Here is a 16,221-nt window from a genome sequence, read left to right as displayed (position 1 = left end):
AGTACTTTGAATTTCTGAAATGCCCTTTTAATTTTTAATCTATTAGACTCCAAAGATAACAGAAACCTTTAAAATAAGTGCTATTTTTATTTTTCCAATGTAATTAAATCGTTTTCATGTTCTTGAATATCACAGGATCCAGCATGTATGACAACATGAGATGATTACGGCGGGAGTGTTTAACAAGAAAAATGCCTCCCTTTAAATTCTTTCGCTAGTCACAGGTGGGAAAAACAGTAAGGAGGCTGTGGCCCCATCAGAAGAAAAACCTAAAACAAAAGGGGGAAAAAAAGAATAATTTCCTGTGTTACATCTTTCAAGGCTGAGCCCGTGTTACCCATCCACCACACCGAGATCCAGGCTGCATCTTCCTCCGGCAACAGCCAAAGAGGGGACACTCTTTGCTCAGAGGTAATGACCCCGATATAGGGCAGAGCTCACAACTGAGGGGTCTTTAAGCCTCAGCCCTTGTTCCCAAAAGTAAAGACAGGACTGTGCCATTTAGCTTTTCCTAAATCTCTGCCCAAAAGACTTCACAATCCTTCAGCCTCCGCAGAATGAAAACAAACACGAATGAGTAACAATCACTTGATCATCAGTAAAGTGAGGCCTCGCTCCCCTTCCCTTTCCCCCTTGAAAAAAAGTTGCCAAGCAGACATCTCTCAGGTTCCATCCCAGCCACTCCGCCTCATTTTATATGAAAATAAACTCTAAAGCCGAGGACTCGGGCAGGAGGGATGCGACGCCCCCAAACTGGTTTTCATGTTCTGGCTTGCACGGGTCTTTGAGGACTGCTCCCACAAGTGTTGCTGCAGGGGACAGGCTCTTCTGCAAGCGCTGGAAGCATCAGCTGGGGTTACCAGTCAGCACAGAAGAGACCGGCCTGGGAGCTGCTGGTTTGTCCTCGCAGCAAGCCAACAGAAGCTGCCTGTTTATGCCTGATCACAAGATCTATGCTTGCATATTTCCCTCCACCTCCGCATTCCCCCCCGCCCTTAGTAAAGCGATTTCCCACAATTTCTGTAAATGAAACAAAATTAAAGCACTGCCTCTTCTGTGCAGCTTGCTTCCTCCTCTTCCCCACCCAAACTGAATTTTCTCTCCCAAACCAGCAGCTGCTTGCTTTACAATAGCAGAGAGAGGAGGGAGGGCCACACAGTACGTGCTCTCTGCTGGTGGAGCAGGCGCTCGTCCAGGGCAAGGTCAGGCCTCCGGATCAGCTTCCAGCTTCGTTGTGGGCTTCTCCCACCAACCCGGTGCTAACGCTGGCTTAAAGGAGTGTCCCTTGCAGGAAGGCAGCACGTACCTGACTTCTACACCTCAATGGCTGAGGGTCAGTTTGAGTAGACGGGACCTTAAACACATAAAGGGCAACTCCCTCCTGCTCCAAGTTGGTAAGGTAGCAGGAAAGAAGTCACGTATTCTTCGCTCCGCACTCCTTCAACCTTACCACTACACGCGCTCGATCCCTCCCCATCTGCCCTGATGAAACCAGTGAATGAGACAATTTGCTCAAGCTTAGACCATTTCCAAGGTAGGCGTTAAAAACTAAATACAAACATTCCCATGCTTATTTTTTTTAAAATTCCAATAGCAGATGTGTAAACAACATTCGCCCTGTACAGTACTTGAAGCTGAGACACCCCAGCCCACTGCAAAACAACATGGGATGCTCATCATCCAAACGGAACAAAAAATAGCCAAACCGGATTTATCAAATCCTTGTGTTAATGCAAGGTAACATGAGCAATAAGGAAGGACGTTTAAAATACTGTATTTTTAAATTAATACCATCCCTCTAAAACAAGGATAGGGAAAATAGAATTCTTTTATCCACAGGCACACGCTGTCCCAGGTGTCCTGGGATTTTACAGCTAGTCGGGAACAGGAGCAGTGGGTGCATGGCTGGATACTATGGCCAATCCCCATTTCCAGGAACTGGAGCTAAGCCACAGTGACTTTTTATATAAAGGTGTTGCTTTTACCAAGCGGTCTGATGGTATGTTCCTGGAACAACAAGGATGAGGATGGTGAGGATCAAAAACCAAAAGCAAAGCAGCAAAGCCAGCATCCCTATTTACCTGTATATTGCCACATGATGTGTAAGGCTATATCATTTTGCTCCTTCAACTCAAAAATTTAGCAGCTTCGCACAGGGCAAACACTCCCCTAGTTACTTCAAGACAGTTATGACAAGGTACATGCATCTAAGAAGCCAACCCTTCTTGCTGAAACCAATCCCAGGGAACACAGTGTCCAGACCTCCCCGGTGAAGAACCTTACAGCCACCACAACGCTCTTGTGATAGGGTCACCTACCCCAAATGTACATGGCTTCCTGCAAAAAGAGTGTCCTCTTAACAGCAGCCAGGATACTCTGACCTGCTATACATAACTGGGAGGGGCAGAGGTATACGTATTTTTGGATATTTTTTTTTTTTTACCTGCTACCAGAATTTGAAACAATCTTCAAAACTTAGGTTCACGGATAAGCTAAGGTGTCCTCTGGCACTGCTGTCAATGCAGCCACCCTTCCCTCACAGCAACAGGCAACTGTGTTATATTTAGGAGAGTCTCTATAAATGCTGCACAAGGAAGAAGCCCTTCTCTGTGGGCCCACTGAAGCCCATTAGGATAAAACAGCAGACTCTTGCTGTATGAAGCTAGGAAGACACACTAGCCTCTGAGATGACAGCTACCCGGGATTAAAGAACCAAGGTACCTAGTGTGGCTGGAAAGGTAGTTTGGGATTGCACCAATGGCACTAGGCATTCACTACCTATGGGCATTTTTTTTTTCTCTCGACATTTTCAAACCCCTGGACCACTTCCAGATTACATCTGAAGAGTGTTACCTCTGTCTGGAGACCTGACCAAAAGGAACCTAAGCTTTAGTGCAGAACCATCCTAATCGAAAAAGCTTTGAGACATACAGCTGATTCAGAAGAGCGGGGCCACAAATTTGGTTCCAGTCCTGATGCCTCAGTGAACGGGGCTAACTCCTAGGTTAACGCAGAGTTGGTTAACTGAAAGTCACACCTTCCAAGCTTTCTGGACCCTGCTAACTACAGGCCATTCTCCAAGGCCCTTCTAGAACATAACATCAGGAGCTGCTCTGGCACGAGACCAAAGCTGCAAGGGTTGGTTTATTGGCAGTACAGTCCAGTCCCAGCTTCTCGAAACACAGCATAACCAAGTGGGCTGCACAGGTAGAGAAGGAAGGAGGAGACAAAAGCGATTTTCAGGAATGGACTCCTGCAGAGATGGTTTTTGAGAGAGGGTCGGAGGGCATTCCTACACATTGGACTTCTCAGCCTTCAGCGCTCTAGCAATTCTCAATGAACTGTTATTGCACAGCTAAGTTGTCACACAGCCCATCTCATCTGAGGCGCTTCTAGACATCACAAGCTGCCCCTTCACTGGGATCCCTCCCAAGCCCAGCTTCAGTCCCAGTGAGGCGTTTTGTCCTGCCCTATCACAAAGAGGATGCTGGAAGAAGAGCCTATATAACATATATACGTATATATAAACTGTGTCTGCACCCAGCGAGCAAGCGGCTTTAGGCCCTGCTCTCTGGGCAGCAGAAGGGCTAGAGAGGCTGACAAGCTGCAACAAGCCGGTGTGAGGAGGAGAAAGGCACGAGAAAAGAGCAGCCCTTCAGAGACTGCTGTCAAACATCTGGCTGGGGAAGAGGAAAGAAGAGCTCAAATCCACTCTGTTCCTTGAGCCCCTGATGCAGATGGAATGGGGAAGCCAGCGCTGCACCAACCCCACTGGTGCATCCAGGAGGCAACCTGGCGACATCCTTTGGATCTTCAGCTGAGGGCGTCTCTGCTTGGAGGTATCCAGGGTACAGCTCGCGAGGATGGGGAAGGCTGCACAGAGTGCTTCTGTCCCAAAGGCAGGGGGAGGGGAGGAGGAAGAAATCCAAGAGGGAGAAGGCTAGACAGACACAGCAGGCCTCATGCTTCCTTCAATAAGGGAATATCTGAATGGTGGGGAGAGAAAAAAGAAAAAGTAGTCAAACTTTTGCAGTTCAACACACACCAAGAACAACCACTGTTGAAAGCTAGACAGGCTCCCACTTCCATGTTGTTGTAATGCAGTGGTCTTCCTGTCATCACAACACAGCAGAAGGGACCTCTAGAGGGCTCTGCTCCAACCTGCCCCAGAGAGCAGGACCATCGCCAGCTCCAGCCTTGAAAATCTCAAAGGACAGAGACTCCACCACCTCTCTGGGTGCCCATCTAGTCCTGCACTACTCTCCTAGTGCAAAATATTATCCTAATGCCCAATCTGAATCTGTCAAGTTACAGCTTGTGGCCACTGCCCCATTTTGTATCATTTGGCTGAGAAAAGTTTAGCTTCATAGTCTTTTCAACTCCCTGTAATTGTAGTCAATTGTTGGCTCGGTCCTCAGCTGCTTCTTCACCAGATTAAAGCAGCCCAGCTCCCCCAGCCAGTCCCCACAAGCCCCTGGCTATCTTGGCAGGCCTCCAACAGAGCCTGTCCACATCTCTCCACAATCCTCTTGAACTGGGGCTTCCACAAGAAGGTAACAGTATTCCCAGTAAAGCCTCACCGATGCTGTTTAGGGAAAGGTAATAACTTCCCTTAAGAAAAACATCCCTTCTCTCCCATGACCTCATTAGTCTTTTAGTTCCTCAAAATGTCCCAGACATGTTTCTTACTGTGACAGGGATGAAGAAACGCAATACTGAATACCAGGACTGAAGAAATGCAACCTCCTCCAGTAGCTGCAGCTTCCTCATCTTTGAGCCATAAGCACAAGCTTTATGGTCTCTCCTGCTGCAAGGGGCAATCTCTACTGTACAATAAGCCTTAGAGGTAATACATGTTTCAGGCAGTGATAAAAATGACACAGTGCAGAGGCAACATCCTCCAACTTCTACACTGCAGGCGTGTTTTGTTAAGCTCCGCTTTTGAATTTCTGCTGTTGACGCACTTAAGGTTTAATGCCCATCTCAGGACATGTTGCCATTTCTGTCCTTTAGCGGACATCCCCTTTAACTGGTTTTACTGCAAGGGTTCTGGATCGCATTACAGCGGCTGTAGGGCTTGACACCATGGAAAGGAGTAGATAGCTCATGTCCTAAGCTATCTACAAACCAGTTACGCTTCTTCCCTCAGACACAGCAGTCTCTGCAGAAGCAATCTTAAGGTGCAGCTTCACATCAGCTCTAGCATTGTAATGCCACTCCTTTGGGGCAGAACAGCAGTCAAGAATGCAAGATGCACTGACTGTTTAACTGACTTCCCCCTCTGCCCTGTACATTAAGTTCAAGCACATCCCTTTTAGGTCTTCTTGCATGCCAAGGCTGCGGCACTGTATGCACTGTGGCAATAAGCTGCCTACTAACACATTCTAAAAATGAAAAAGCCCAAGCATCACAAAGGGTTTGTATTCCAAGCATATCCTCCCACTCCCACCAACTTGTTTTCCACAAACACAGCTATTTTACTGCATTTGCACTGTGATGCTGGAGGCTGGCATTTCTCTGCAAATCCTTTGCTAAGACAACAAGAGTGAGCAGCAGAACCCCAAGTCTTTCCAGACTGCCCCAGGTTCCCAGCCTGAGAGCACTGCATACTTCAGAAAAAGGTATTAAATACTGCTTGTGCATCTAAGTTGTGAAATGTGCCACAGAGACTGGGACAACTCTTCTCAAAAGCTTCTCTGGAGCCTGACAAATCATAGGGGCATTCCTTGCCATTTTCATCCTACGTGGTAGTCAACTGCAGAACCTACTTCTATAGGGGTCTCATTCAGTGCTCCTTGCCCAAGTCACGTACCATCTGTGTATTCCTCGGAGGAAGTGAGTGATAAAAGGCTCTGTATGTCACTGCTTTCTGAATCTTGGACCTCTTTTTGTACAGGTCTACTGCTAGCCATGCCAGCTACCCAGGAAGAGGTAGCAGCCTGATGCACAAGAACAGTTTCAGAGCGCTGAGAGCCACTGGCTTCACATAGTCCAGAATGTCCAGGGGCTTCATCTTCTCTTTCAAAGCTGTTGAGAGCCCCTTGGTCCTGCTGCTGCATCTCTCTGGCTCCGTTCTGCCCAGCTCCCTCCGAGAGCACGATCTGCACTCGGGAGTCCGAGGGTGGAATGCAGTTCCCTGCGCTGCCATACACCGCTTCTTCATAGGATGGCAAGGCCACTTGGACACCATCCACCATGATAGAGACCTGATCTCCAGACACACCTTGGTCTCGCCTCAAAAAAAAAAAAAAATAAAAAAAAAACCAAAGAGGGAGGGGAGGGGAAAAGAAAAAAAATCATGTTGAGCATTTATATTTTTATATATGTTACTGAGAACTCTAGCAACCTCCCCACAGCAGAACTCTAATGCTCACCATTGACTTATTTAGGGGAGAACAGACAGAAACATGAACGGTGATTTAACAAGGTTGAGCAACCATGGCCTTGCATCCCTACTGTGAATTGCCATAAACATGAGCAGGGGCTGTAATTCACAGTGCCCGGTAGATTTAGCAGCAAGAGCTGAAAAGGTTACAATGCCTCCCACCTCACCTGCCTCCATAGCTAAATCTGACAAAGATCACGACTCAGAGCCCTCCGCTGTCATAGCCTGCAGATAAAAGAGAGCTCTGACCACTGCTGATTCCAGCTTGTTACACTGCTATATTCTGCAACACCCAGCACTGCTGCCTGTTCTGCCACCTTTGCTGCTGGTGAGATAACCTCTGGCAGGGTGGGGCAGATAGCTCTTAAGCTGGCACAGCGTGAATCACCGAGGCTCACGAGTCAGAGTCCCGAGATTGAATTTTTCTTTTCCAGTGGTTTGGATTTTTCTTCATAAAAGGGCGCACTCCAGAGCCCCACCTCTCAACCTCCCCGCTGCTGGACAGCCATGTCTCTGCTCTTATTTAAGGAGTACAAGTAGCTGATTTGGAAGAGAGAGTCCACAGTGACTTTGTTGACCTCAGCTGGCAGCAGTGTTACGGCTGAGTCCCTCCCCTCATCTACAAACCCAGGCCAGGAGGGTTCTCCTCCCATAGCAGGGAACAGCGGCAGATTTGTTATGTGTATCTTATCAACAGTACTGTCAGAATTTGTCCATGGGATCTCACAAACAAACCGGGGGAGATACATACATATGCCCAGACACACACTTTGGCAGCTATCCAAGACTAGAAGAGGCAGGAGATTGATCTATAGCCAGATTAGCATCGATCATAACTTTTCACATTCAAGGCCATGGAAAAATAGCAAGGAAACCACTCATCAGATGGCATATTAGAAGGGGCACTCCACCTGGGTATTGCAGATGACTATTTCAGACTACTGCTGGACCATGTGGCAGAGGTGCCATTGAGGTGATTAAAGCAGGAGTGGAGAAGCGAGGAGTTAAGTCACTCCAAAATGAAGGCCTAAACCAAGCACCTTAATGGGTTTCTGCTGCAAAGAAACAGGGTGCCTCTGAGCCCCTCCATACCCCAGCTACACTCACCTGCTATGATGGAATGACTTCAGCTTTGGCTGCAGCAAAACAAACAGCACAACTAAGAGCAGAATCAGGGCGACGGAGCTTGCTGTGGAGGCTACTATGGACAGCGTGGGTACTCCAATTGTTGGGGGAGAGTCCTTTTCTACAAAACCAAGAGGAACACAAGGTAAAATTTTCCACTCCCTTAAATCATTGCATAGGGAAGGAAAAACAGCCACACTGCCTGCCCTCAGGAGCTATACTTGGTGCACATGTGAGGAGCCCGAATCTCCCACGCAGTCAAGGCACACCAGCTATCTCTTATAGAGGACAGTTCAGAGCTCAAGCTGACACCTCTCCACCAGCTGTAAAGGGAATCTAAAACAAAACATGCACATACAAGGGTCCTTGGGAAAAACACAAGGCAAACAGAAAAGCAGTGCAAACCGGCGAGGGGAACTGACAGATGGTGCTAAGGGTGATGTTATATACAGAACTGGCTGAGCAAAAGCTAAAAAACGTCCTGATGTCATCAGCAAGGCCAATAATTGTCTAGCACAATAAGCAGGATATTTTAGGCCAAACAATAGGGAAAGTTCCAAATAATGGGTTTTCTTGGCTAATGGAACAGTCTCCCAAAGGAAAGGGTGGAAGTCACCTGGCTGGGTATATTTAAGATACAACAAGTATTCGGTTTCTCTCCCACACAAACACATGCCAGGGAACAGAGAAGGAAGGCAGATGTTGCTTCAGGATGCTGAGTTTTCAGTGAGATACATGTGCCCTGTTCACATTACTCCTTCCTATCCTTCCTCAGCTGCACTGTGTGACTGTATGGGAACCAGTTTGGCTTTTAAAGGTCCCTTGCAAGACAGGAATAAATTGGGAGTGGAGAGAGAACGGCCTGGAGTTGGTATTGCTAAGCGCTGCATATCATGCCTAGAATGCTACACTACTCCTTTTACCTCCCTAGAGCAAATAACTGTCTGTATATATGCTGCCTCTGTCCCTAATTTATGTCTTTGTTAGAGATCTGAAAAACGTCACTTGCCCATCGGCAAACACTAGTGTGCATTTCACATTCAAGACATCCCCATGTATCAATTCTTCAATTCCTTTTTGCTACACTCAACACATTCTTCAGGAGCACAGGTCTCAAGCTGCAGGGGGACACAGGACACACCTGCGGGTAGAGATGAGGGGAAGAAGAACATGCAAATAGAAGAAAAGCTGGAGGACCACTGTTTTTAAGACTACAGCCTGAAATCTACGCCCAAAAAAAGGCATGTAAACTGAAAGCAAGTTTGTATTTTTTTCATCTTCTCTTGAGGACAAACCTACTGGTTTAGTTGTTTTGAACTTGTTTTCCTGAAATTTTTGAGAAGTAGCTTGACCTCTCTCCAGCAAAAAACAATGTTTGGTACGTTTTTCCCTATGGCAAATAGGGTTGAGTAAGGATTTCCATTTTCAACATTACTCAGGGTACTGAGTACACTGACAGGGAAGAGGGTAGGCAAATAGAGGTGCTCTGTTTTCAGCATCGGTACACAATGCCGTAAAACTGCTCACTACCCAGGGTACGCTCCAGCACATTCACCATCTCATATTCTAACAAGATGCTCACTAACTCATACAATAAACTGTCAAAAGGCTACACAAAACACCTGATAACTGCTAGGGATTTCATTTAGTCTATATGGAGCAGGTGGGATCTTATCCATTAGCAATCATTTTAAGACCTACTGCCTTTCTCTCTACAGTTTCCCACCTCTTCCTCCTTTTTGCCCTGTGAAAGATACCCATTAGTTAAACCTCAGTTGTCTCTGATCCTGCCCAGTTGTTTCAAAGCCTGTGCTGTGAAAGTAATGGCTTTTTCACTGGGTCATACTTTTACAGCCCCATATTTTTGATAAGGTCACTGATCCTTCAGGATGCTGATCCTTTAGGACAAGAGGTTACAGGCACAAACTTGAACATAGGAAGTTCCATCTTAACATGAGGAGGAACTACTTTACTTTGAGGGTGGCAGAGCACTGGCACAGGCTGCCCAGAGAGGACGTGGAGTCTCCCACTCTGGAGACATTCAAAACCCACCTGGATGCCGTCCTGTGCAACTGCTGTAGATGACCCTGCCCTGCCAGGGGGGTTGGACTAGATGATCTCCAGAGGTCCCTTCTAACCCTGACCGTTCTGTGATGCTAAAGAAATCTGAAGGACTGCTGCTCATCACAACACAGTCTCTTCAGCTCTGATGTAGACCAAGTGCCACCATGGAGGAACGCAACCCAAGGAATACTACCTGAAATAGCATGGCTTTGTTCTCCAGCCTGGGTGCAGCAAGAGGAAAGGGAACCACTATGGAAAGGAAGTTTACGCTGAATTTGAAAAGCCTCTTCAGGATCTAGTTGCTGCCAGGTAAACTCCCAGTTCCTTTCCTTATACATCATAGGAAGGGGCTACTGGAGTGGCTGTGAGACACTGAGAAGACAGGAGAGTCTTTGGGACAGGACAGGATGTTCCAGAGATCACAGACACACAGTGAGCTCCATAAAGAGCTTGAAGAAGGTTCTTTTGTTTCCTTCTAAGCGAACACATTTTGCTTTATGGGTTATGAGACTTAATCTGGGAGCATATGTCTTGCTGACACAGGATGACTGAGCAGTAAGACTCTATCAACAAGCCAAACTTGAAGAGTGGAGGGAGTTCTCCCTTTATCCAGCGTGCATGCTTTCAAAACCAGAATAGACATAGGCAAACTAAGAGCTGTATGATGAACATTTTCCTGCAAACCTTTTCACTTTCCTGCTTTGATGGAGGAATTCCTGTTCAGCTGGAAGAGACCCACAAAACAAAAGCTGTCTGCTTCCACTTGGAGAGAAGCAGAAATCATGTGTCAGCTATCTCCTTTCCTGCCAGCACAGTGAAAAGCAGCACCATCGAGCTCTTTGCCACAGGAGACCAACAGTTAGTTAACCTGTTCGCAAGGAAGATTGGCTCTACATACTCACACACACATGTGCACATACAGGTACACCACTGAGGGAGATGTCCTGTCAAACCCATCAGGAGCAAAAACAGACAGCATGGAAAATGCTTCAGTTAGGGTCTTCCCTATTTCTGGGATGAGAGCTGTCAAAATAAGAGGCTCCACATAAGTAACAAGTTGCCTCCTTCATACTCCTTTCCATAGGCTGTCTCCTTGTCTGAGGAATTCTGAGCTTACATCTGATGGGTTGTTACAGAGGAGACATTTCTAATAAAGAGGCGCGTTTGTAAGTTACATTTATGAAACTGATGGAGCAATGAGAGGCAGCTGTATGGACTTCCTCAGTGTCACACTGACTTTGTGTTTAAGGACAATCTGAAAAGCCAATGTATGGACAATTCTGACTGTCCCACTAGATTCGGGGAGTACTCACCTGGGCTAAGCCTGCAGCTGACTTCCATGGCTGGGTTCCACTCTCCATTCTTGCAAGTCAGGTATTTATAATCTCCTTTCAGCATGTAGCCTTCGACACACAGATACTCTATGACACTGCCTGAAGTCAGAGGGTTGTTGCAGGGGCTAGGGTGGCATTTATAGCCTCCATTCTCAGGCTGTGGTGGCTGGGGACAATCTGGAAAAAAAGACAAAGCATCATGGAGGATATCTCAGCGGAAGACATCTGTTGCACAATAGATTTGGCACATAGGCAGACTTCCACCTACAAACACCCACTAAATTAAGAAACTACCAAAACCGAGAAGAAAGATTGTTACAGTCCAGGCGGGTTTTGAATGTCTCCAGAGTGGGAGACTCCACCACCTCTCTGGGCAGCCTGTTCCAGTGCTCCACTACCCTCAAAGTAAAGAAGTTCCTTCTCATGTTAAGATGGAACTTCCTATGTTCAAGTTTATGCCCATTACCCCTCGTCCTATCACTGGGCGCCACTGAAAAAAGACTGCTCCCATCCCCCTGGCATCCTCCCATTAAGTATTTGTATGTATTAATAAGATCCCCCCTCAATCTTCTTTTCTCTAGACTAAAGAGACCCAAGTCCCTCAGCCTTTCCTCATAAGAAAGGTGCTCCAGTCCCCTAATCATCTTTGTTGCCCTTTGCTGGACCCTCTCCAGCAGTTCCCTGTCTTTCTTGAACTGGGGAGCCCAGAACTGGACACAGTACTCCAGATGCGGTCTCACCAGGGCAGAGTAGAGGGGGAGGATGACCTCCCTCGACCTGCTGGCCACACTCTTCTTGATGCACCCCAGGATGCCATTCGCCTTCTTGGCCGCCAGGGCACATTGCTGGCTCATGGTCATCCTGTTGTCCACCAGGACTCCCAGGTCCCTCTCCACAGAGCTGCTCTCCAGGAGGTCAGCCCCCAACCTGTACTGGTGCATGGGGTTATTCCTCCCCAGGTGCAGTACCCTACACTTACCCTTGTTGAACTTCATAAGGTTTCTTTCTGCCCAACTCTCCAGCCTGGCGAGGTCACGCTGTAAGGCAGCACAGCCTTCTGGTGTGTCAGCCACTCCTCCCAGTTTTGTGTCATCAGCAAACTTGCTGCTGGTACACTCTATCCCTTCATCCAGATCATCAGTGAATATGTTGAACAAAACTGGGCCCAGTATTGACCCCTGAGGGACACCACTTGTTACTAACCTCCAACTAGACTCTGCGCCACTAACCACAACCCTCTAAGCTCTATCTGTCAGCCAGTTCTCAATCCACCTCACTGTCCATTCATCTAAGCCACACTTCCTAAGCTTGCCTGTGAGGATGATGTGGGAGACAGTGTCGAAAGCCTTGCCAAAGTCAAGGTAGACAACATCCACTGCCTTCCCCTCATCCACCCATCTAGTCACTTCGTCATAGAAGGCTATCAGATTAGTCAGACATGACTTCCCCTTGGTGAATCCATGTTGACTACTTCTGATAATCTTCTTTTCATCCAGGTGCTTTGAGATGACTCCCAGAACAAGCTGCTCCATCATCTTCCCAGGGATGGAGGTGAGGCTGACCGGCCTGTAGTTTCCCGGGTCATCCTTCCTGCCCTTTTTGAAGACTGGAGTGACATTGGCTATCCTCCAGTCCTCAGGCACCTCACCTGTCCTCCAGGACCTTTCAAAGATAATGGAGAGAGGCCCAGCAATGACTTCCCCCAGCTCCCTCAGCACACGAGGGTGCATCCCATCAGGCCCCATGGATTTATGTATATCCAATTTATCTAACTGATCTTTAACATGCTCCAACGCTGCTCAGTTTCACCTCTGGTATGTCTTCTGCAACTGCTAAATACTTCTTGTTACCCCAGTAGTACAACGTAGTTGGCAGGCATCAAACTGGTGGTATTTTTGAACAGTGACATGTAAGTTTGTCACAAGAGAGATTCCACATGAGAGGCCCAGAAAATCCTTGGTGCTATCTTTTCCCCACAGCTGTTTCACTGGAGGCTGGTTCGACCTAACAACCAGGCTTTCCTATTAGCCTGATATGGAAAAAGCATGAGACCTCCTACTAAAATGAACGAAGAATGCAAACACCCCACTGTACTGTGGATACAATATCAAGGTACAGAGCTGTCCCATAAGCACCCTGGAAGCCTGTCACAGCACACTGATTTTAGTTATTTTGCACAGATATACCAACAACAGTACGGGGAACAGAGCTTTGCTGCAGTAGGACCAAAACAGTCCAGCCCATTTTTGAAAAGGATTTAGCTATATTACAAAGACATTTCTAAAAACCCCTCTGTTTACCTATGTGAAGTCTGGAGTGCTGAAGGCACTTTACATTTCTCCTCGCTTCTCCCCTATCCCGAGTAATGGATATAGACATAGCACATGCCAGAAATTTTCTTGTGGAAATTTCAATAGCCATTCAAGTAAAACTAACAAATCACAAATGAGGAAACTGCACAGAAAACAGGATATTTGTATTGCTTAGAATTTCCTCTCCTCTGGCAGGTCATGGTGACCCTGCAAAACAGCCCCAACACTCGCCACTGATGCCACGTATCTGCTTGACTGAAAGAGGGAGAAAGCCAGGTTTTTTTCCTTTTAAACACACATCAACTTCCCAAACTTCACAAAAGAAAATACGTGAAAGATCCCTCCTGAGATATGCTGGGGCATGGAAAACCAACCATCCCACCCACCCTACCCCATTACAGCATGGTGATCTAGGCCTGCCCTTAACCCCTTGAGCACATGTTCCTAGGTTTTACCTCTAAGCGCCCCACTTACTGTGGGACAAACAGAGAGAAACAGCTGGGCAAAGTTTAAGTAACTGGATTTGGGGCAAGATTTACAAAGCAAAAGAAAACTTTAGAGATGTGCTCCACTGTGGAAAAATTTGTTCAGTTGCTGCAGTGCAAGTGACCCTTCAACCTAATCACATGTGTGAATATATCACAGGTAGTGCCTTGTAAATGCCAGTAAACTCGAAGATGAAGTGCTGAGTGAAGCCAAAAGCCCTCTGGCATGAGTTGTGCCAGCTTCATAACTGCAATTCAATTTACTTCTTGAGAGAAAAGGTTAACAGGGGTCCAAGCAGCAGCCTTTCAAGAAGACTTTGTTCTTGAGGAGATTTATTCTTAACTAAGCTTCAGAGAAGCCACTGTCCTGTGCCTCATGAGTATTAACTGTTGCCTCTTCTGTGTTTCTTTATTTTTCCTTTCTGTAATAATTTCCCATTTTGTAACTGAGGTTTTAATCCTTAGCCTCATGTGGCTAAAACTTGCTTTCACTTTAAGCTTGTCCAGCACTCAGGATCAGCTGAAGTGACTGACTCATAGTACATTTCACATTCAGGCACACAGACAAATGCCCTGCTTCATCTGCAGCCCAAGACAGGGGTGTTTCTTGCTAAATTCTGGGGGACCTGTTTGAGCACCACAAATATTCTCAGCAGTTTAACAGGTACCTCTTTAGGCAATAGTAGAGAGTAGGGCAACAGGGGTTTTACCCCACAGTGCTACAGCAGCTGCTGAAACTTAAGAGCAGATGGGACAACTTCCCTACATCTTTTTATGCCACAGGAGGCACCTGGAATTGCTGGGGAGCCACGCACAGCTGCTCTCTGCTAAGTGGCTGCAGCAAACAGAGTTCATTCCCCCTGTACTCCCTTCTACTGAGCTATACTCATGTGTGGCCACTGTGCCAGAAGCCCTTTTGGACCAGGCAGTGACTCGCTGTTCAATTCCTCTTTTGTTGTCAAGTGCCACCTACACTGATGAGATTTCTGAGTTCTGGACAAAAATCAGCCAGCCAACAAGAAAGAAGCACTCATTTACATTGCAGCATCACTCTCAAAGGCTTGGAAATACCACCACATCAGTTACCTACAGAACCCTGCCTTGGCCTCCTTGTGCAAGGGCTTCAGGAGTTGATACGCAGCTACACAACTGCAGATTGGTTTCCTCCCCACCTCCACAGGCTATTTGGCACAAAAGGAGAGAGGCAGCTGATAAGTGTGTTCAGTCAGTTGTCCCTGACTTGTCCTCTTCACACAAGGAAAAGATTGCAGAATTAGTCACCTCCCACTTTTTTTCCCCCCACCTCCTTAAGTCATTTGTCATCACAGCATCCAAAAGCATCACACGTATTTTAAAATGTCACCTTCACTGTGACAGAAAAACACTGTTTATGTGCTAGGGAAAAGAGATCCAGATCAGGCAGCCAGTACATCAACACCCTCCACCCTCAACCTGACTGAGCATCTCTGGGCAACCCCAGCACCCCTGGAAGACCACCTGAACCGTCCCTTGCCAGGCAGCCTCATGGGAACTGAGTGTCTCAGGGGCTTGCAGCTTTGAAGAGGGCTACTCGACAGTGCTGATCACTTTAAAGATTGCTGGAGGTGGCCCAGGCAAGGGTTGGGTGGGCAAATGATGGCCTGGTGCTACCTGAAAAAAAACAAAACAAAACAAAAACCTGAGGAAGCCAAACACCTCTGCTCCCTGCTGGACCAACTCCGTTTCCCTGGCATCTCTGAGAGCTCAGCACCTCTGCAAACCACGGCCCGGCCCAGCCCAACACAGGCACCCAGAAAGCTTAGGACAGACAATGCAGCTTTCCAGTAGAGCTTTCCAGTTTTCAGTCCCCTCAGCTTTCACATGCTCCATAAGATGTTTTTTTTAAATTGCCTCTGTATGTGCACCCTAAACAGGGGCTAACAGAAGAAAAGGTAGAGTGTGATTCTGCACAACCCTTTATCTCAAACAGCAGCAAAGCTTAAGCCCCGAATTTGCAGCACTGGTACACCCACAGCAATACAGAACCCGGCAGAGCAACCCATTTACCACTTCTTACACAATAAACCACTGACACACCAGGGGTGAAAAGGGCTGGGTGCCAACTACTGCCTGAATGCATGTCCAGAGCGGCCCCCTCCTGGCTATGCTCTGTAGCCAGAAGGTGCAGATGGATAGGAATAGCTGCCTGCATGAGCTGTTTATTAGCTCTCTAGAGCATGGCTGTGTCATGAGGGTTCGGTCCCGGGTCTGGGAGCAGCCTGACCCAGCTCTCCTTCTAGCTCATGCTCCCTAAGCTGTCTGCTTGCGTTTAACCCTCAGCAGCGTTTGCATGCTGCTGTGTGGCCCAGCCCCAGGCTACAGTGTTGCTGTTTGGATATTACTTTGGCACACTGATGCTTTTTGAGGCATGTGAACTAAACCATGGAGGTGAGTTTTTCATCATTTCAGCCCCATTTAAAGCTGGGCGGATTTCAAGGGACACAGCAAAACCCTGACCCCCAGATTTACTTCTTGCA

At 47.3% G+C, this 16,221-nt stretch overlaps 1 protein-coding gene across 1 annotated transcript in view; it reads right to left on the bottom strand.

The window, feature by feature from the left end:
* Nucleotides 1-3,525: 3,525 nt before the first annotated feature.
* KIAA0247 (KIAA0247 ortholog) overlaps nt 3,526-16,221 on the bottom strand; it is a 46,552-nt gene continuing 33,856 nt past the window's right edge. The window contains exons 3-6 of the mRNA XM_009882077.1: nt 10,888-11,085; nt 7,493-7,631; nt 5,813-6,234; nt 3,526-3,986 (exon numbers count right to left, since the gene is read on the bottom strand). Coding sequence (XP_009880379.1) covers nt 3,961-3,986; nt 5,813-6,234; nt 7,493-7,631; nt 10,888-11,085 — 785 coding nt within the window. The 3' untranslated portion in view covers nt 3,526-3,960. The remainder of the gene's footprint in view (nt 3,987-5,812; nt 6,235-7,492; nt 7,632-10,887; nt 11,086-16,221) is intronic.

The sequence above is a fragment of the Charadrius vociferus genome, unplaced genomic scaffold (genome assembly GCF_000708025.1).
Source record: "Charadrius vociferus isolate BGI_N301 unplaced genomic scaffold, ASM70802v2 scaffold50, whole genome shotgun sequence".
Lineage (NCBI taxonomy): Eukaryota > Metazoa > Chordata > Aves > Charadriiformes > Charadriidae > Charadrius > Charadrius vociferus.
Note: the sequence above shows the minus strand (reverse complement) of the source record. Positions and strands in the feature narration are given on the sequence as shown.